The sequence below is a fragment of the Cuculus canorus genome, chromosome 9, assembly GCF_017976375.1.
Source record: "Cuculus canorus isolate bCucCan1 chromosome 9, bCucCan1.pri, whole genome shotgun sequence".
NCBI classification, from domain to species: domain Eukaryota; kingdom Metazoa; phylum Chordata; class Aves; order Cuculiformes; family Cuculidae; genus Cuculus; species Cuculus canorus.
In genome coordinates this window covers 11,818,306-11,840,762 of record NC_071409.1, presented here as the reverse complement: position 1 = coordinate 11,840,762, position 22,457 = coordinate 11,818,306, and the positions used below count along the sequence as shown (strand labels likewise).

The window sequence follows — 22,457 nt, the reverse complement described above, 5'->3', positions numbered from 1 at the left end:
CCTAGTACTATGAAAGTGTGTTCAGCTCTATATGATGACTTCCCTTATAGCATCAAATAAAGTTTCAAGTTTCTAGCATTTTTATGACCTGCCTTTTGTGTTGTATGGCTTAGACATTACAGTGCACAGGTGCATTTAACTTCTTATAATTTTCTTTCCCTTTCCCCCTTTTTGTTCTTCCTGTTTGTCATTGTATTAGCATCTCTTTGATCAATGCTCAAGATGCCCAGTGGAAGCCTTGAGTGGATCAGAGTCTCTGTTCTACCAGTAGTAGGCGATGCAAATTGAATCTCTCAGAGTACTGATACTCTTAAAAAATGAAGCACTGTCAAATACCATAAACCAAGAGTTCAGTGAGAGTTCATTTGGCAAGGGTTTCTTCAGTCTTGAACTTGCTACTCTCCAGCTGATTTGGTGTTCTATGTAACCATAGATATGCTTTAGTTAATCCCTTCTGCGTTCTTCATGCTGGACTGTTCTCCAGAAACCACCGATATGTCCTCTCTCTCATGTGCAGTACCACTTTTTGTCCTCTGTAATGCTTCCCATTGGTTTAGTTCAGCTGTACCTTAACTGAGTTTCAGACGATGTATAACAGAATTTATAGAAATGAAGTCTTAGCTGATTTCACAAGAGATAGCTTGTACAGGCTTAAAATATGCTTAAAATAGACTACTTTGTTGTTTGGTTTTTTTTTTTTTTTTTTAAGTCACTACTCTCTTAGCACTGGTTTAGCTGAGAGAATTCTCATATCTTGGCTTTCGTCCTTTTCCTTAAGTGCCAAGCATTAATAAGACCATTTGGCTAGAGTTGGAAATGTAGTTCAAAAAGAAATTTGCAGGACTCTAGTAGCCATGAATGTTCCAGGTTCAAGGTGGCGCTTGAAAGATTTTTTTTCTCTTTTTTTTTTCTTCTTTTTTTTTTAAAGAAAACGACCTTCTTACCTCAAATAAAGATAGTATCTTTAATTCACTGCCTCACGCAAGCCTGTTTTTAGTGGTGGAAGTGGCATAAGAACCAAAGTGAAAAGAACTGAAGCTTGTCTTGTTGTGGCCTGACTGCTCTATTGATGGATCAAATGGTGATGCTGTGGGGAGAAGGCAAGATGAGGGCTCTGCTGCTTCCTAAGTAGTTTTAAGTGCCCGTACTTCTATTGAAAATACCTCCTCTGTTAGGTTAGTGTGGGATGTGATTCTTATGTGCTACCTGAAGTCAGGTACCTAAACTTTACATATATGCAGCCTCTGGTTAATGACTAAGAAGGAATACTACTGACAAAATAACAATAATGCAAAATTCTTCATTTCTGCTAAACAGTTGGGTCACAGAAACTGAGGAAAGTATAATGCATGGAAATAATGTATGGAAAAACATGTAGAAGATGAGACTATACTTGATGTAGCTTAGGGCTTTTGTTTCTGAGCTTGACTGGTATTTCATCTTAAGAAAAACATTGTAAGTAAAGGACAAGTGCCCTCTTCAGTTCCTATCCCACTCCAGCAGGCAGCATCTTAAAGATTACACTCATAGACTTTTATTAGACCCTATGCTATATTTGATTTACAATTTTGTAGTTCCTTTTTGAACGTTTTATGTCCTTGACAATCAGTTCTACAGTAGTTTCTTTTGTTTGCTTTGAAACATCTGCTGGACAATTTGATTGTCTGCTAATGCTTATGTTGTCTTAGATAGTAATTACTTTAAATAATAATTACTTTTTATATGCCTTCTGCCATTCATCTTTTTAAAGATCTCATATCATGCTGCATGCTTTATAAGGTGAAGAGCTTTGTCAGTTTAATCTTTTCAAATGGAAGCCATTGAGTATCTTTATCCTTGCTGTTATTCTCTGTATTCTTTAGATTTTTGTTGCTATTTTTCCCAGATGAGATCATCAGAAATGTTTTCAATAGGCAAGATTTGTGAACACCTCAAAATTGTACAGGGAAGTAATGCTTCATGGTATTCTCCAAATTTCTTTTTGAAAATTGGAACTGTTCTTGTGTGCTAATAGCTTTCCTCCACTTGGTCCTTTAAATACTCCTCTATCTTTTTAGTTAAGCTACTATTTTCTAGGTGTTTTAAAGGCAACAGAGGGGAGAGGGGAGGGCAGCATGACCTACTTTTGCTATAACATGCTGTCACATTCGCTCAGGTATTTGGGTCCTAACTCTGAAGTAATTTCAAAGCTGAAATAGGACACTGTTTTCTGTAGCCAAGTATTGCATCTTTCTAAAATATACTAAGAAGAAATACTCAGTTTTCAAGAGTTCTGCAATTAGTTTGCCAACAGCTGTTGAGGTTTCTTAAGGACTAGTTTGTGTGCCCTCGATTCCTGCTGAAGTACTGTGGTTTAGAAACATGTTTTAATATGCAGAGGCTCTAAGGTCAGTAAGTATTGAGTCTAAGATCAATATTTTGTAAGTTAGCTTCATAAACTGTGGATGCAGATCTAAACCAAAGGTAAGTTCAAGCTGCTAATGTTACAGATGTTTCGGTAAGCTTAAAAACTATGATTTAATACTTGTGTGCTCTAATAGTTGTGAGTTAAAAGTAAACAAATATTTGTTACCTGTTTCTGAAGACTTCTTTCAGCAGGTTCAGACCTCATTGCCAATAAAGTATGTGCTGTTACACTTTTTGCTCTCACAAGAGGTGTTTCTTGTGTCTTCTCCAAAATGATTAAGTTTTGAATGAGAGGAGAAGCAGGATTTGAAAATGTTAGTAAATGAAATAAAACCAAGATAGACTGAAGTGAAATTGTGGTCATGGTAATGGCACTTGGTAATAATGAAGTATGTAAAGCATCACTGTTTGAATTCTTGGCAAAGTTTGGTTTTAATTTGATAGCGATTTTTGCTGTGAGAATAAGTGTTTTAATTGTGTTAGCAAGCATTAAGGTAATTGAACCTGCTATAAGAAAATGTCATTGAGATTCCTTTGTAGAACTCAAGTTCAGTTCAAGTACCAGGCCCCACACTTGTCTCTTAAGCTGTTCTGTCATGGTGATTAAGTTGTAATTTGTGTTTTCAATTTTTAAAAGGCATAACATCACCCCCTGTTGCTTTTTTCCAGCCTGTTAATTACTTATTTCCTTCTTATTTGCGAGCTCTGAGAGCGTTACTGCACTGGCTACAGTATTAATGAGCACTGAATAAGAGAATGAATCTGCTAACAGCAGCAAAAATGCTTGGGAAAATACTTTGTGAAAACCAGCAAGAATTGATACTCATTTCTTGGCAGTACCCCAAATTGCTTATACCTGGCACGGTCTTTTACTCAACCTGCTGTCCCTCATAACTATTAGATGTTTCTCAGTACAGCTGTTATTCTCAGTACCAGTGCATGGGTTTGTTCTGTCTTTGCTGCAGAAACTGGCACATCTCCTTGTGAAGCCTCATGAACCACCTTCTTACCCAATCCTTCAGCTCAGAGGTTTGTATTAAGGTCTTGCAGTTTCTTGTATCAGCCTCTTTAACTAGCAATGTCTCCTGTCAGTTGCTTGGGGTGTGCTGTGTGTTGTGATGCCAGCAACCAGAGAAACGTTGGGTAATATAGGCCCCAATATATGTCCTTGGGGTGTTGTGCTAGCCAGGTATCGTGCTATCAGTCACTTTTTGAGCCTGGTGCCTCAACCCACGTAACATTATGATTGTCCTGCCTGTAAGTCCGTAGCTTCCAGATAAGAAAGCTTCAAGAGGCCCTGTCAGAAGCCTTTAAAAAAACTTGGTTTATCCCTGTCTGTCCATTCTGTTTGTTACTGCAACTCCTCCTTTTACCTTTTGGGTTCCCAGAATATGGCAGCAAGCGTCATAGCCTGCAGGCAACAGCACTCTTCCTTATCTGTTCTCAGTTAATAACAAAGTTGCCAGTATGCTTCCCATATGGATTGAGATGGCAGCCTCGGTCCTTTTTCTGTAAGAGGATTTACGTTTTAAGATGGAGAAAGTTATGGAGTTGGAAGGAACTGAGATTGTAGGCTGGCGAATTCTGTTACCCGTTGGAGTCGAGTAGTAGTATTATGGATCTTTTCCCTTCTAGAGGAAGGAGTCATCTCTGGTTTTGAAATGTTCATATCTACTAGAATGATAGAAGAAATATACTATGGGAATTTCCCCTCTAAGCATTGTACCAACTGTGTTGCATGAAAAAGTCTTTGCAAACAGTTGTTTCTTACAGAACCTAGTGACAGTTCTCTGTACTCAGAAATGTATGGCTGATACTTGAGCCTCAACAGGACAATATCTCTCAGTAAACTATTTTGTAATTGAGACATGATCTGTTTTAACTGTTTTTAAAGCAGCAGGACTGGTGGACTGATTGGCATTTATCTCTGCAAGCAATTTTTGCATTGTCTGTAGTGGAGGCAAAATGAAACACTTATTAGTACTGTGCAAGCAATTAATCTCCACTGGCTCTGAGAGGCTCTTGGCCTCTCCTCTCTTGGTGCTACATCAAAGCAGTAGAGCAGAAACATGCCAAATTGCAGTCTTCTTGTTGTTATTGTTTTAAGGAAGCATGAAGCGCTACTGAAATGAAACTAAAGTAGCATAAGGCTTCACCAAATAAAGGCAAGTAGTATTAATATATTTCCTCTCCCTCACTTTTGCTTAATTTTTACTTGTGTGCCCATGTTTTTCCAGTGGAGGCACGGATACTTGATTAATACTTTGCGAGTTACTCAGCAGCAGAGCTACTTTTCTTGGCTACATTGCATAAAAGGTATTCCACTACTGAAAACTGCTGCTCCAAAGAGAGCTTTTTCAAAAGGATAGGATGGGATGACTCGGATTCTGAGCGATCTTTCAGTAGCTGAAGAATCTTCATATGTTACCTATTCTGGAATAAATCTTGAAGATGTGGTCTCTCTTTCCATCCCCCTGCAATTGTTCCTAATTAACAGTCTGAACCAAACTGTCCTTCTGTCTCAGCTTAATGGATAATTAAGGAAAATGATGTTTGGGACGTTATGCGTAGCCTACTTGGCCTGGGTCCTATGGGGTACAGTCAAGATTGATAGATTAGATCCTTGTTCCAGGCTGGTCTTCACACCTCGGGGAGCTCTCCCAGCTAATCACACCCAGCTGGATTCAGTCTTTCCTACTGCTTATAGCCCTGAATATATAACCTCGCTTTGCTAATGATCTTAATCACTGGAGTTAAGTCTATCCACATTAAATAAAAACTGGGTGGAAGTTTCATTGAGGATGTGGGGAAGGGATGAGATAAGGTTCTTTCAGAAGGCCTATTACATATTGGGATTTATAGTTGATCAGTTTTATCTTTGGGATTCAGTGTCTGTTGTTCTCTAGAAATCTTTTTGAGAGTTGAATGGAATTATCTAGGGCTAAATACATCTACTTTTTTTCTCTGTGGACACAGGGGAGCAACATATCAAACAACTTTAGAATAACCACATGCTTTTATTTTAAGAGTGCAATGTTTTTTGAATGCAAAAATCTCACATTACATAATTTTGAATGACTTTTCAGGCCAGACTCATACTGGGTTTGGCTGGGATGGAGTTAATTTTCTTAACAGCAGCCCATATGGTACTGTGTTTCAAACTGTGACAAACTGTTGATTAACTCGCCAGTATTTTACCTATTGCTGAATAGTGCTCACGCTGTGTTGAGGCCTTCTCTGCTTCTCACTCTTCTGCCCTAGCAAGTAGGCTGAGGGTGGGGAAGAGGTTGTGAGGGGACATAGCTGGAGCATCTGACCCAAACTGACAGAGAAGATACTCCGTATTTGTTAACATCGTGCTCAGCAATAAGGATGTCTTTTGAAAGTAGCTGTTGCTCAGGTTGGCCGTTGATCTGCTGGTGGGAGGTGGGTAGAGATTTGACTTCTCTCACTTGTATAGGCTTGTTGTTTTTCCCTTTATTTATTTATCTTGACCTGTGAGGTCTCTCCCCTCGCATTTCCCTTTCTGATTTTCTTCCCTCATTCTTTGGAGGGGGGGGAGTGAGGAAGCAGTTGAGTGGGTGCTTATCAGGGTCAATACCACAGTCTGTTTCTAGACATGCTATACATGTTTGAAGTGATGTAGTAGTTTTTATTTTAGGGATTTCCTGGTTGAGCTGTATTCTAATTACAGCACAGTCTACTCAGAGTACAGTCACCTTTTTGTTTTTACTCCTCACAGACATATTACCAATATAATTAAATTAATTTTCTGCAGTGAATCTAAGAAGGTCAGATAGGCTTCAATATGCAGCATTTACATCCTCTTTATTGGATCAAATTTGAAGTCTTACAAAAGGAACCATTTACTTGCAGTCCTTTCCTAGTCTGTTTCGAAGATGTTCTTCTAGTTTCGGTGGCTTCCAGACAGCAAAAAGTAGCATTGGATTTTGGATTTTGTAGTAGTCATACAAGTCAATTCTGGCACCTCTCTAATTTTCAGCAACTTCTTTTGTGGAAACTAAATATGTAAAGGTATGCTTCAGTACTGCTAAAATACTTTCAAAACATCTGAAGAAAGGGAAGAGATTTCACTTGGGGCCTTTTTAATTTCAAAATATGAAATGCCCTTGTCCCTGCCTTACAAAGTATGACTTCCTATAACTTTATGTAAGGGAGTGCTACCAGTTAATAGAAGTTACTGTATAGCATTTTAGTATACTTCTCTCTCCTTTGATATTCTTAATAGCTTTCTCATTTTATAAATTCTGCCTGTTGTTGCTTAGGCAGCCTCGCCCCTCCCTCTTCCCCCTTCCTTTGGTGGGGATTTTTTGATATTTATTCTCTTGCCTGCTACCTACTTCTAAGAAACTTGCAAATGACCAATATCCTCAGATACCTCTATTCCTCCACTTCGGCTGCAATTAACCTATAGTGTTATAATTATGAAGAAGCAGAGGCTGACAGAGGAATGGTATCATTAGATATCTTTGAAATGACACTTGAATACATGGTTCATCTGTCCGGTGGTGAGTCAGGAAGGTCTGTGTTAGGTTAAGTTTTGCTTCTAAACACTCTTCAATCTGTCATTACTTTGCAGCTCATATTTTGCAACCTGATTATTTTTGCATGTAGAGGACATCATAACACAGACACCTCTGTGATCCTTCTCTGATGTGGCGTTATATTTTCTTCCTCTGTTTTGGACTGAAGAGAATTCCAAAAGCAAGTTTATAGAAGTGCCCTTATCGATGGTTACCCAGTTGGGAAGGAAAGTATTGTCTGTTTTTTGACTTGACTTATCAAGGCTTATGAAGGACCTCATCGAATGGATGTCCTAGATCTGTCTTACATGTAACAATTCAAGAGATGGAATAAACTGGGAGAAAAATCACGAACACTCACTGAAAAATTTCTGTTCATAGGACCTGTTCTGGCTTTAAATGCCATTGTGGGGCAAATTTAAAGAAATGCAACTATTAATCAATTTCCTCTTTCTAAAGTAACATTTTACCCTCCTTCTGAAGTTAATGGGGTTGTGATATTCTTCAGGATTTTGGAAACTTAAGACCTAGACAGCTGTATTTACAGTATGTTAATTGTCCCAGAAAATATTTTTCTGTTGTTGGTGTCAAAACAATAGAAAGGATTCTCAGTTTTTGAGAGGCTGGTGATAATTATTTTCAGCACATGTGGGTCAGATAGAGTGCGCACTGCAGCTTCTGTATATGAGAGTATTAAGCTTTAGAAGGGCAGATGAACATCAGCGTGTTGTGCTGGAGGTGCAACAGTGGCTGGCAGTTTAAGTCCTGCAAACACGTTAACTTGTGAACCTCCCAGAAAGGTGCTTCAGAGGTATGGATGCCTATCAGAGATACCCTTTTTTTAAAGGGGAATTTTCAGGTCATAGTGTTTTGCGTAAATAAACCTGTTTGCCTGAAAGTACTGTGCAAATGATGTTCTGGCAGTTCAGGAGCTCGCAGGAACAAGCAGTACATTTTTTTGGCTGCTTTCTCAAAATCAGCTTGGATGGTCATCTGATACTTGAGGGAGCAAGAACTGCAAAGCCAAAGAGACCTTAATGGGTGCTGATGGATGCAGTTTGCACCAGACATCAGCTGTTATGAAACTAGTGTTCAAATTTCATTTACCTCATAGCAAATGCTTATAAAATCACTACTCCTTGAATCATTGCAGTCGTTATGTTAGAGTTCTCTGTTTGTGTGAGGAAATCTTACACCAGTATCCAGAGTTCTTTGCAGAGATTTAATTTGGAAGGTCTATGTATTCTTTCAAGGCCATACAGACTAAGATCCTGCAGAGGGGAGGTTAAAATAAATTTATTAGATTTAAATGCTGAAAAGTATTTTTTTTTCCCTGATTGGATTGTATTAAGTATCCTGGAAGTATACCAGGCTTCTAGGAAGAGGGACCTGAACTGGAGTCCCATCAGCTTGACAGGTGCCTGCAGTGATACTTAAGGGATATTTTCTGCCTGAAGGAATACAAAGGTTAGTATTGCCTTCTCCCCTTCGGTTTGGCAGTCTAAACAGTTGGTACGTTTGTCAAGTTAGACCTTCACTCATTCCATTAAAAGTTCTGTGTGTAATGGTTTATGAGATAGCTGTTTCCTACTCTGTGTTGTACTAAGGATATGGGTGGAACCCACGATCGATGAAACCGGTACGAGTTATGTGCATTGAATTAAGAAGAGTTGGCAAGTGCTGAACAGAAGTATTAAGTTCCTGAAAGCATTGTAGTGTAGTTTTTAGACGCTCTATAACTCTCGTTTCTCTCTAAGCAATATTCATACTGCTCAGGGAGACTTTAAGTAAGAGCTTTCCTCTTTTATGGTAATAAAATACTATAAAGATCTTAATGATGCTTATATTTTGTGCACATGGGAGCTGTGTATAAAGGTGGGTTATTGCCAAGTAACATTCAAACAAAACTTGAATTAAAGGCAGTTCATTTTCTGTAGCGTTTTCATAAAAATCAGTCACTTTTTCTGGTAAAGCTTTTGAGCAAAAAAGAGTTTTTAGAAGTTTTGAATATGTTTATTTATATTGTTCTATTCAAAACTGTTGTTTTAATATTTATATAATGTCAGGTGGAAGCATCCCATGCAAGAAAAAAGTTCAGGTTTTTTGTTTTTCTGTGTTCAGTGAATGCTGATGTGTTCCTGACTGTCTTATACAGATAGCAGCATTGGATGAGGTTCTGGCATTGGGTGTATCTTGCAGTTTCGCTGATCTAAAAATGGTTGCTTTGTATAATCTTGGAAATGGTAGGCTTGGACTGTAGGGAGCTCAAGCTTGTATGTGATGACACAAACCACAATGATAAATTGAGAAGGCAGTACTGATGGATAGTTAAAGAGTTAAGGCTGTATTATTCTTATAAAGAGCTTAGTTACTGTGTTAATAAATGTTTTTTGTGTTTTGAAATGTTAATCCAATCTTCAATTTGAATTGGAGCAATAGTTAAGTAAGTGAGGAAATGTCTCTTTAGAGCTCAAAAGTAGATTTCCAAATCCTCAGTTCCATAGGTTTCTCTCTGTGATAACATACTATAGATTCATGTTTCAGAAAGCTTTACGTTCGTAACTGTGCACTTAAAAAGCCTTTGAGTACAAATAATTCTGAGCAGGTGAAACCTTCATTACAGTTAAATCTGTGGGTTTAGTCAGCAAAATATACAGGAATATATTTTAATTTTACAAGCTTAAATGCTGTATTATTAAGCTTGTGCACAGCAAGATGTGTAAAAAGTTCCGTCTTTGTATAAAGGTGACTTTGAAATATAACCAATTTATTTGTTTGCAGCTGCAAATATATGGCCAAAAGATTCAGATGTTTTATGTAGTCTTCATCAACGATGTAGATGTAATTGCCTGAAGTTACTTAAGCTTCCTCTTTATTGTATCTTACAGATGGAATCCTTTGTAGATGTGTAGACTATATCTTCCTCTTATTGATTCTTCTATGCCTATGGCACACCAGAGCTTATATTTCCTGCATTGCAAAGTTATTTCTGCAACATTCAAGAACTGCTTTTAGCTCTTCGTCTTCATTTGTTGTCGTGAAACTGTACATTTGACTGTATTACTTAGTGAGAAATCATATTATGGTGGTGTGATTAGAGGTATGGAAATAAGACAGATAATTGATCTGTGGTGCATAGAAAAGGTGGTTTTGTAGGATAGGAACATTCTTGTGTTCTTTTGGCAAGAGATGGTACTCTATTTTCCTCTCCCTTTTCGTTTTGTCTTTTTTTCATGTTTGCTGTTTGAGTATCTGTTTAGTTGTGCTCCGCTCTGTTTCTTCAGAGAGGAGTCTGTGTGCTGTGACCCCTAGCCAGCTGAAGGAAAATTAAAGGGGTTCTTTTTAGGTTCTTCCATAATTTTGTCATACTTGGGACTACCCTTGTATTTGAATGTTCTTGCAAGAAAAACTTTAACCTAACTTAGCTAAACAAAGTGTATTCTTCTTTTGTTATTTATAGTCTGTTTCTTTTTCCACGAGGATTAAGCAGGGTTAGAGATTTTTCTTTGGTCCCGCCCCTATTGCTGTGCTTGCATGCAGAAGATGAGCTGCTGTGGGAAATGATGTCTGAGGCTGTTTGGTGAAAAATTGTAGGTCATGGCACATGGTAGAAAGAAAACTATGCATAATAGTGTGGAAATGCTGTCATCTGTAGTCCTTGGATGTCCTACCAAGAAAGAGGTCCTCATGCAAATGAAGTTTATTTTGAGGTTTACTGTGGGCTGAGTTACACTTTTTTTTTTCTCCAGACATCTTGCCTTAGTTTTGGTTTTATCAATCTGCACATTTATAAAAAGACAAGTGTCTCAGTATAATTCATGAAGTTACTTGTTTCTGAGCTGTAAGTGTGGATGCCAATTTTACACTACATTAAACTTTGTGCCTCAAGGGGTCCTTACCAGGTAAAACCAAATGAAGTGAAAGGGAGAAGACAGAAGGCTGCTACAGGTGTAAACATAGGTCACATCCTAAAGAGGGAGGATCTAACAAGGTGTCTCTTGAAGTCTTAAATGCTTTACCATTCTTAAATGCAATACCGTTCAGTACAATTAAAAATAGAAGTGATGGCTAACATGATTTCATTGAAGCATTTTGCAAAGGTTTGTTAACATTTGGTACAAAACCAGAGAAATCAGAGATGTGTTTTTGATCGAATTCTGTAATGCAATTCATTACAATGTGTAAATACATTAAAACCCTGCAGTGACTCCTGAACTTGTAAAAAAGGAAATAAAGTTTCAATCCTTACAGGGCTTGTTTAAAAAATAATAAAACCTCGAACAAACAATTTTAAAAAGCATTTTGTGTCTAAGCCTTGATAGCACACACCAAAAACCAACAAAACTTAAGGAGCCCACGACCATATTTACCTCAGTTCTAAGGATAAGAGATCTCTTCAGATTGTTCTCAGTGTTCACGCTTACAGCTGCTGTGTTGTACCCAGAGCTCCTCTTCACATTGCTGCACAGTCCAGATTATTTGTGATTTCCTAGAGACAACTGGGGAAAAAATAGGAGGTTCAGATTTCAGTGTGGTGAAGTTGGAGGATACCCGTGTATTTCTGTAGCTGTTTCTCCGCTGCTTTTGGCAAGCCGTTACCTGTCTCGCTCGGCAGTTCAAGAGCATTTTTTGACACGTGTCAGATAACCTTGAATTTTTCACGTTTGGAGGTCAGGATTAAATATCGCACAGCGTTTATTCCGCGTCTGCCGCCACCTCCCCGAACGAGCCAGCGTGAGCTGCGGCTCCGCACGTTCGCACCGCTCGGCTCCGGGTGACGCCGGGCCGAGGCCGAGCGGGGCGGCAGGCGCGGAGCGGGCTCGGCCGGCCCCGGCCCCTCCCCGCGCCCGCCGAGCGGCGGCGCTGCCTGCGCGGGAGGCGGCGGAGCGGACACTGCAGCAGGTGGAGCCGCCTGGGATGCGACCGCGGGCTGGCCGGGAGCGCCCGGCGCTAACGTACTTACAGGGAGAGGCGGCTCGGGAATTCCGACTGTGGATACGGGATTCCTCCTTTGCTCTTTTTTTAAGATCCGGTTTCTAACGTGAAGCAAAATTTTTCCCAAAGGATTCAACCTTTTTATATAAGGGCTTGTTTTTGCACACTATGGACGTAGATTAAATGTCAAAGACGGGCAGCAAGCAGCGCTTACAGAGGCATTTTTCTGGAATCTCAGTCACGGATCGATTGAAGTGCACGGGGTCTGAAAAAATGTCTCCTAGCATAAAAAACTTGGATTGTTTTTCTCCGATGCTCTGCCACTGTAAAGTAGCTTGTACCAACAACACAATATCTTTAATGTTTGGATGTAAGGTGGGTCTATAAAAGGACTTTCCTGGAAATGTAAGCTGCGTTTACTGAGTGCTTGCCATTATATCTAATGTAAATGTACCTTGAATTTCTGATTAAATAGTGTGTATTTTGTGCCGTGCCTTACTCGATTATCGGTGCTCTTGGTGATTGTGACAGAAGTAGTGAAATGTCATGCCTACTGCTTAAAGATTCCTTTGAACAACATTTTGAATTTACTGAATGCCGCATGTAAAATGTCGTCATTCTCCATTAATCAGCATTAATCATCGTGTAATCAGTTTATTGCACTTGGCTTTCATTTTCATCAGCTGTAGAGAACTAAATACACAGGAGACTTGCACTGAGATGCAGGGCTGGAAATGCCTCCTGACATCATATTGATGGAAGCAATTGTTAGTGGCAGGTTTGGGTTTAACAGTGCCCTCAGGCATTTGGTCATTTTAGGACTACATCAACTGTTTAGGTTTCAGAGTAAGAAAACACATATAATTTGGTAATCCTCAGAATAGTAAACAGAATATAACAGTGTTATGTCAAAAAGGCATTTTTTGGTAAAATTAATACAACGGTGAGGATAGGATGAGAACACAAAGTACTTGAAAGCCCCTTGAAAATTAAAGGGATAAGTACGTGAAGTTACTTTTGAGACAGAGATTCAGAAATTTTTGTCTCCAAAACTTACTTTGCATGTTTGGTGTTTCAGAGTTCAGTGTTTGTTATTTTTAACAACAACAAAAAAAATTAAACTAATTTTATTTTGTAAATTGGGCACAGTTGTGTGTATGCAGGTCCACATGCATGCGTGATATCACAAAATGTTGATGTTGAATAAATGTCACCCAGGTTGAAAGGGAGGAGTCTAAATTTTTGCGGATCTTTTGATAGTGTGAATGGTTTATTGTGAAACTTAAAAGTTGAATGTTGTATTTCCAAGAGGAAAGAACTACTTGAATCTACTTCTTTAATGCGTCCAAAGCATTTTTCAGTTGAAAATACATACATACTTATCAATGCACTTTGGAAACTATTTGCTTATACCATTAAGATTCCTTTCCCTCGTTCTGCAGAGCTGCACATCCCCTTTTATTTGTAAGATATCCTCATATTCGAATAATAAACTTGGGAAGGAAGTCCTGGTATGAAAATATTCTCAGTATTTTACCTTTGGCAGTGGAGGGGCAGGGAGCGGTGCTGTTCCCTTTAAGACCCAACTAAAAATACCCAGCACCCCTCCAGAATGCACTCGGGGCGGTTTGTGTCGTGTGGGAGCGAGGGCGGCAGCTGCTGCCGTGCCGGTGCCTCGGCGGCTCCTTGTGCCTCCCGTGCGGGGCTGTGGGGCCGCGCTGCCGCCGGAGGGCGCCCCCCTTCCCCCTTTTCTCCGGCGGGAGGGCGGCTGCTGGGCCGGGGCAGCGGCCCTTCCTTGCCTGCGCGCTGCCCACCGGGGCGTCCTGCGGGCCAGTGGGGACTTGAGCGCTGTTAGTGTGGCAGGGGTTGTGTCTCAAAATACCAGAGATCGTTTCTGCGTCGGCTTCAGTTTATCTTCAAATAAACGCATGTTGCTGTTCATACTGAGGGGAAGCTCCGTACTGTGCATCCCAAACGAACGGAAGGATCTAGATTTGAATAGCCGGGACTTGCTGGTTGTGCAGAGAGGTTTTGCGCTAGGCACTTGTCCTTTTTCGTAGAAAAGTTGCAGGGTTGCATTGCACTAAAAATAAAACACTCTGGCCCTCAGAGAAGATAGGCTTTGCATACTGAAAGAGTCAGTATTTAAATGACAACGTGAAACAGTAAAACAGCATAACTTGATCAGTCCCTTACGTAAAGACAATCTCACAAGTAATCCTATGAAATATAGTTTTCCATTTTCCTTTACTATTTTTTTGATGAGAAGTGCAAAGAACATTCATGATTTGACTGTTCCTTCTTTGATCTCTTTTTCTTGGCATTCTGGAACAGGTGAACTTCCTTGCTATGAACATTTCTGGTGTTTTTGTAAATGTATTTATGTATCTTAAATTGTTGTATCATTTCTGGAGATCCATGACATGAAGTCTTACATAAATAATTGCATTTAACACTAGCTGTGGATTTTGACGTTTGATGGAACACTCTGACCTAAATAAACATGTTCTGTGCAGTTTAACTCAAGATACAATGTCAAACTGAAACTGTCCTAGGGGGGTGAAATGCCTTATGTTCTTGTCTTAGCTCTAATTATTAAAAGAAAATCTCGTGGTTTTGAGAATGAAGCAGTTAGTTACTTAGAATACTGAAACTTTGTGTATTTAAAAAAACAAACCCAAAGTTCAGAAAACGTGTTCCAAATATTTCAAGTCATTCCATTTATCATCTGTTGAGGCCTACATGGAAAATAATACTGAATGTCCTATTCCATGATCAGTGAAGAAGCTCTAAAAATACATGAACACATATCCTCTTTTCCTAACATTACCAAAGCGTTTTTTGTTAGCCACAGGCTTTCAGCTTTTCAGTGTGAATTGCTGTTCAACGCTGAAGAGTGTTTATCTGGCTTTCAGAATCTGCCTGGTTCTTGCAAACAAAGTTTTCAAGTTAACTTCAGTTCTGCTATATTGGAGGATACCTACTGTCTTGTGTTCTGTTCTTTCCCTTGGGAGGAAGGCACTGTTGTTTTTCTAAGCACTAGTTAGTGGCTTAGCACTTCCACTGGGCTCCAGGGGCACTTGTACAAAATGCGTTAGTGTCTTAATTTGCTATTCATTTTGGATTAGTTCTGTTTTAGCGAGATTATGCAAAATTTATTTGTATTGTTGCTGTTAAGAGTTGTTGAAGCTTATTTTCTCCTGAATTGTATCTGAATGTCAGAGTTGGGAGGAGAGCTGTGAGTATTTAGGTTTTGCTACTCTTCTGCTTTCAACATTGCATCCTAGTCCTTTTATGCAGGAGTGGAGATCATAGGATCATAGAATAGTTTGGGTTGGAAGGGACCTTAAAGATCATCTAGTTCCAACCCCCCTGCCATGGGCTGGGACATATCCCACTAGACCAGGCTGCCCAAGGCCCCATCCAACTGGGCTTTGAAAACCTCCAGGGATGGGGCAGCCACAGCTTCCCTGGGTAACCTGTGCCAGTGCCTCACCACTCTCATTGTGAAGAAATTCTTCCTTATATCTAGTTTAAATCTGCCCCTCTCCAGTTTATACCCATTGCCCCCAGTCCTATCATTACAAACCTTTGTAAACAGTCCCTCCCCAGCTTTCTTGTAGCTCCTTCAGGTAGTGGAAGGTCGCTGTAAGATCTTCTCAGAGCCTTCTCTTCTCCAGTCTGAACAAGCCCAACTCTCTCAGCCTGCCCTGGTATGGGAGGTGCTCCAGCCCTCTGATCATCCATGTAGCCTCCCCTGGATCCGTTCCAACAGCTCCATATCCTTCTTATGTTGAGGATTCCAGAACTGGACACAATACTCCAGATGAGGCCTCACAAGAGAGGAGTAGAGGGGCAGAATCACCTCCCTGGACCTGCTGGACTGGTGTTATTGTGAAACAGTATCTTCATACTCTTGTGAAGGGTAACTGGTACAGTAACTTCATAGTTAGCAGCAGAATTAAGTTGGCATGAATGACATGGTTGACTGAATTCTTGTTCAAAGGATGGCAGCTCCAGGGAGAGGAAAGGAAAGAGCAGTTCTGAATGGTGGCTATTTGACCATCACTTGAATGCACTACTTCAGTTAAGAGGCGTAGTATTTCAGAGGTGATGCTCCATAGTAAGGTAGTACAAAACACTTCCACTTCTGTGAAGAATTAGCTGTTACAGGGTACAGTAAGTTCCTTACTTGAGGGACTCTGCTTAAAAGTGATTTCTGCGAAGGGCAAGGATATTGTGGTGTCTTTCAGAATAAGTAGTTTTGTGGATGTTATGTTTTCATGCACTTTGTGTCCTTGTCTTCTATTTACGTTTTGAAAAATTATCCTGTAAGTGTTTAATTCAGTGTATTTTTAACATGAATTATGGTTTTGTTACAAGTAGTTTTAAGTTGGGATGTATTTTGTAAATACTAGTAAAGTCAATCTTGAATCAAAAATCCAATTAGCACTTCACTGGGAAGATGTATTTTTGAGAAACTTGGCGTGCTTGTTAGTGCCTCATAGGAGCGAGTATCCTTTACCACAACACTTTTACATTATTAATCCTAAAAATATAATGGCATACTGGTCTATTAAAATTTCATACACATGATGTTGTCATAAGCACATACATATTCATTGTATAATGTAAACATATGTTTCTTAGTGAAATCCAGATCCTGTTTGTACTCTGGCATGCCCAAATACCTGTTTCTAGTAAATGTGTCTGTTTTCAGGAAAGAAATCTAAGTAATAATGTGCTCTGCCTAAAGGTATTGACTATTCTGCAAAGGAAATCAATTTTCCTTTAACCTGTAACTATTTCATTATGAGCTTTATAAATAAAACTGAACGATACACATCTAGCTTTTCACAGATCTTGTCTGGGACAAACTGGAAACTTAATTCACTTTCAGGTCTCATTTTCCTGTATTTCAATAGTAAAGTTGAAGCTTGAGATCTGACAGAGACATTTGGGATCACGAGTCCAGTTAAATACTGCCTTCACTAGCAGAGCAGGCTTTTTAAGCTAGAAGAATTCCTACTTTTTTTCTGATGTTACCAGGCATTTTCTGTGGTTTTTTTTGCAGCTCTAATGTTGATTTTCTCTAATTTCCAATGTGATCTTATTTTTAGTCTGGTAACATTCATTGTTCTTTAAATGATAATTCTTTCCTGTTTATCATGGTTGCTCTAGACAGTTAATGTCAACTCCTTTCAGGGTTTTGTTTTGCTAAGTTAAAAACAAGTTAGTCTCAGAAAACAGATGAATGGCAAGACTCTGAAGCTGAACAGCCCAGCATCTTGCTACTGCAGGGGAAGGACAGAAAAAACTTTCATTTGCTGCTAGTAGTGAGCTATTAAGTTCTCTTGGTCATCTCACAAAACCTGTTTGCTAAAGATTCGGAAAAAATTAGAGCTTTTTGAGTAGCCATTGCAATTTTTCACAACTGTCATCACTCACCATCTCTTCTTTGCCATCCAGCTACGGAGAAGATATGGAGATGTTTTGAGGTTGGTTGCTGTAATAACTGAAGTCCTAATGCTCTTGAGCAGTCTGATCCAGTGGAAGATGTCCCTGCCCATAGCACGGGGCTTGGACCCTTAAGGTCCCTTCCAATCCAAACCATTCCATGATTCTTCTGCCTTGTGCTTATCTGTTAATCCTTGGTATTTTTAGAGAAAATATACTTGCATTCCTTCTGCTTTATATCTCTAATACTTCAAAAGCATAATTTCTCTCATATAGCTGAACTTAAATCTGTTTTGGACTCAACTATGAAGGATTGATTTGAATAGAGCGGATAATTTTTTTTTTTTTAAGTACGAAAATAAATCAAGGATATAAATTAAAAGTTCTCTGATGTCTCACCAATTACCGGCTGAAAGAGATTACCTCTTTAGTGTCTGCCTGTAAGTGTGTGGTTGGGTGTGGGTTGTTGCTGTTGTTTTGGGGTTTGGAGGCAGGAAAATGGGCATTTTGTACTGGACTGGGTAAAGCACGATGGGTGATGGAAATGTAAACCTACGAGTTCTTCCTTTTAAATTAGTAAGGTAACTTACCTTGTCTCCCAAGGAATCTTAGTGTTATCAGAACAATGTGGCAGGGAAGAGAAGAGCAAACAAATCCTTCCTCTTTTAGCGCAAGTCAGTTATGTGATTTCAGCTGCCCCCTTTAACAACTGTTTTACTGGCAGAACACCACAATATGGTTTTATGATGAGCCTCTAGAAGCCAGGGTAGACTGATGTATAGCTCACTTCCAGAAGACAGCAGTCCCTCCTTTTTCTCCCTCCTTTTTCACAGTCTCTGATGTTCTTATAAACTCTGTCTGAATTGAGGTCAGTAACCCAGTACAAGTTGAACTACACAAAGGAAGAGAAAAAAATTCACCATTTTCTTCAGATTTGAGTGTCAGAAACGAAGGAAGGGCATATGGTCCCTTCCCTGTGGTTTGGGTGACAGGGAAGAGTAAGGGGCTCTTGTTAAGAATTTAGCTGTCCTGTTAGACCGTGCATAGAGATTATTTGTGGTTGGGTTTTTTTGTGCTTTTTTTTTTTGTTGTTTTTTTTTAATTTGTTTGTTTTTCTGGATAGACAAAAAATGGAGTCTTCATGTAAGACAAGCACGTGGGGGTGGATGGGCAGGAAACACATGGGTAAAGTGTTACAGGAATTGGTAACAGTTTCTTTGTAGTTTATCCTGTATTTTTTGTAGCATTGTAATGTTGCAGGACTCTTCTGTCTTGGTGGTAGCCCCAGATTATACTTGGATGTAACTGTTAACAGCATTAGTTATCACATGATTTATCAGATGCTGCCTTGGGGTAGTGTTTATATGCTTATAGACAAATGGGTTACCTGCAGTGGTGGTTTACAATGTAGAAATGATTTACCAAGATTATGACTATTTTCTATTTAAACCATAGCATCTAAATCTTGGAATTCTGTTCAATATCTCCAGCGAGTGTCTTCCAAATATATTTTATTAATAACAGGAATATCTTTTTCCAAGTTTAAAACCACTCATTACAAGTTTAAGAAGGTTTTTTGTGTTCTTTTAATGACATGACAAGCTTTCCCTGTAAAGCAGTGACAGTCTTGTACATATGAGGGAATACAGTAGTAGAATGTGAAAAGGAATATAGTTATAAAATGTTTGGGTGTATCTTCCGGACACAGTAAACCCTGCTGGAAAAAAAGTGACATGAATTCAGTTTAAGTTTTAGCAAGGAATAAAATGAATGGACTACCTAAAGTGCTTCAGAATTGGCTGAGGCTACAAAGGTGAAACGGGGGTGAGTGTTACATATGTGTATATATAAGTATGTTTGTAGGGGGAGCCTGTGTTATCTCTGCAGTTTGGAGGTACTGGACAAGTGGTTAACTCTGCAGTCCAGGGAAGAGGTGAATATTATGTGTGCTTCTCCGTTTCATTAATACTTGTTAGTAGAGTTTTGCAAGCATAGACACAGCACAATCTGACTAGAACACATCCCTGGTGTTAAGTATAGGTTCTGTTTTTTTGAAACTGAATGCAAATTAGTAAGACTGAGATGGAATAATATCTTGTGTTTCTGTTCAAAGACTTGTTGGGGAAGCATGATCCGTCTAATAGCAAAATCTCATTTCATTGTTTCTTAGTGAAGCTAGCAGTAGTGAGTTGCTGTATTGATACTCTATTAGAGAAGCAGGAACTTCTAAGCTAGCAAAAACTGCTTGTGGCAGATGTGCTAAATTGGAACTATTGAAAAAAGCTTTTGAGACTGATACTTTTTAAAGACAGCATAGGATGGTAAACACAGTTGGTCCTGTGAATTTCTGCTGTTAGTGCTGAAGTGTTTGTAAGAAAAAAACTAGGGAAAGGGAGAGGTTCTTTGGAAAAAGGTTTGAGGATGCATTACAGTATGCAAATAAGTAAAAGAAAATTAGGTAGCTTTACAGTGATTCTAGGGGAGACTAAAAAGGTTGGAACCTTTATAGACAGGATCAGTCTTTAAACTGAAAATACTAATGAAAACTCATATTCTAGATTTTATTGCCTTGAAGCCAACAGGGTCAGAAAAATAACTGTCTCTGTCTGACCTAGGTTTTATGGATGATCTTTTGACTTTTCTGTGGTGGATTGACTTTACTTCTATACTTGTTTTGTTCAGAAATACCGCTACCAGGATGAAGATACACCTCCACAGGAGCACAGCTCTCCGCACATTAGCAATGAAGTGACAGGTCCAGAGCTGGTTCATGTATCAGAGAAGAATCTGTCACAGATTGAGAACGTCCATGGATTTGTTTCCCATTCTCACATTTCACCAGTCAAGGTAGGCATTTCTAAAGTTGTTATAATAAGAGTGAACTGTTCAGATATCCTCTACAGGGATATAATTTTGGGGGGAAATGGGAGGAAAGCATCAGATCATAAAATCATAGAAACACTAGGTTGGAAGGGACCCACTGGTCCAACCTTAAAGATATACCTGCTTCTGTGGGTTTTTTGTTTGTGTGGTTTGGTGGTTTTTTTGTTTTTGTTTTTTTAAATGGAACTGCTCATTTGTAAAATTCACTTTGTAGACTTTGTCATTGACTTAGTTCCACAGGTTCTGACTAAAGATGTGTGATAGTAAAATGCCCAGATGTCAAACACCGGTAAATTTAAGGACTGGAGTGTAGCTTTGAGAGGTGCTGTAGTTACTACTGTCAGTTATATTGTGGCTTTTCTACCAAGATATTGTAGAATCAATTCTGAGTTTGTTTCCAGTAAATATTTTAATTGAGGACCTCTTTGGAAAAGGTAATAAGCCAAGTGTAATACGTGTCTCTCATGTTTTTCAGCATACAGTGCCATTATTCTCAAGACTGCTCCAGCATCTTGAAGGCAGATTAAAAATTAAGAGCAGAAAACTAGTGTAGGGTTTTGGAGGGAGTTAACAGGACAGTTTTATTTTCTGGGTTTATTTACCTTTTTGAAGTGGATGGTACTAACCTCTGAGGAGCCTCGTAAGAAAGCTAGATATGCTAGTCTTTTGTTTTGAAAATGGCTAGGACCTCAATCTTCTGTTGCTTATGAAGGCAGACTCATAGTAACACTTTCATATGTCTGATTTCCTGAATTTAGTGATATTCAGAAGGTAATACATCACAAAGTGCTCTCTCTCTGGAGACTTAAGTTCAACTCTGTTTATTCACAAATTTTCCCTAATTCATGGCGAGGTTAGTCTTTCATTTTGGAAAGCATAAAAGGATCAGAAAGATAGAGAGGCAAATTGTAAGACTTTACTAAGTGATAAAATATAATTAATTTCACAATCCAGAAGCTCATAAATAAAAAATAAAATTCTAGACTGGCTGTGTGAGACTGAAGATCTTATTTCTTGATACTGCCCAGGTGTTATTTCATTGTACTTGAGGCTTTTCAAAGGCTGTAATCGCTTTGGTTTCTTTCTGGCTGCCTGAACCTAAGGGAAGTTAACTACACAGAATAGTTCATGTGTTTGACTTTGTTTCAGATTATTTTTGCAAATAGCCAACTACAAACTTGTAGAAGTGAAGATTTGATATTGGCAACGTTAACATTCCATGGACAATGACTTAATTTCTCACCTCTTTACAGTGTGAGTGATCTTTGCCTTTCAGAGATCAAAATTAATTTCAAAGCAATTCATGGGAGAACTGAAATTTCTCAGCTTTTTTTTTTGATCTGACAACTGGAGTTGGTGCTCCAGGTTTCAGTTGTTTACCAGCATTTTGTGGAACTTTGAATTCTTATGCTAGGTTGGCTGCTGAAGAAGTTATCTTCATTGCATGAATTGTGAGAGTCTGAGGCCTTAAAGTATTTGGAGTGAGGGGTGCATCCACAGTTTTGTAGGCTCTGGGAGTCTTCATGGGACCTTTTAGAGTGAAAACCTTTGAGCTCACAAAATTTCTTTTCAGTCAGGAGTTACTTTACTGAAGTTATTGGAATAAATGCTGCTAAAACTTGAGTATGTCATAACTATTGTATTATTTTCATAGGTGGTCATCTCTTCTTTTGGCCTGATGATCTGCAAGATGAGTTAAGAGTGCTTTGTGTAATGTATTCGATAGGTTGGCTTGATGCACTTGATGTGTAGGGACCAGATCTTTGCTAATCTGCAAAATCTTGATTAGCTTTGTTCAGTAGTACGTTTGCTTAACGAAATGAAATGTAATAGAGGATGTTGTGTTTATTACACTAATTAAATAACAAGAGAAGATTTTTTAAAAAGTGTAAATATAAAATACACTTGAAATTTTAAATGCAGAGTCATTAGTTTGAAGAACAAATGTAAACAGTGGCTTTGTGATCATATGCTGCTTTTTAAGGAATGCTGCAGGGGGCAGCAGAATCAGATTTTGGTGGCAAGCTCTCTGCAGTCGAGTGCAAGTGTACATTTTGTTCTTGAGAGAAGCTTTCAGATTTTCTAGTACTTAATGTGGCTTATACAACTTGCCTGGGCAGGTGGAAGGTTTTCAAAAAGCAGCTTTCAGTGACCAAAAAGACAAAAGTGTGTGTTTTTTACTGGATGAGCATGACTGCTGTTTTTCAACTGTTCTGCATGAAGTACTGTAGT

At 38.9% G+C, this 22,457-nt stretch overlaps 1 protein-coding gene and 1 long non-coding RNA gene across 16 annotated transcripts in view; one reads left to right on the top strand and one right to left on the bottom strand.

The window, feature by feature from the left end:
- Positions 1-11,776, bottom strand: part of LOC128852989 (uncharacterized) — a 42,062-nt gene extending 30,286 nt beyond the window's left edge. The window contains exons 1-2 of the long non-coding RNA XR_008451158.1: positions 11,550-11,776; positions 11,321-11,449 (exon numbers count right to left, since the gene is read on the bottom strand). This is a non-coding gene — a long non-coding RNA (uncharacterized LOC128852989). The remainder of the gene's footprint in view (positions 1-11,320; positions 11,450-11,549) is intronic.
- Positions 1-22,457, top strand: part of DLG1 (discs large MAGUK scaffold protein 1) — a 151,261-nt gene that overhangs the window by 35,953 nt on the left and 92,851 nt on the right. For 12 of the 15 annotated variants that reach the window (XM_054073908.1, XM_054073886.1, XM_054073907.1 and 9 more), the window contains one exon: positions 20,025-20,189. In XM_054073908.1, coding sequence (XP_053929883.1) covers positions 20,025-20,189 — 165 coding nt within the window. Of the gene's footprint in view, positions 1-11,926; positions 12,261-20,024; positions 20,190-22,457 lie in introns of those variants that run through there. The other 3 variants (XM_054073897.1, XM_054073896.1, XM_054073894.1) reach the window with 1 other exon arrangement.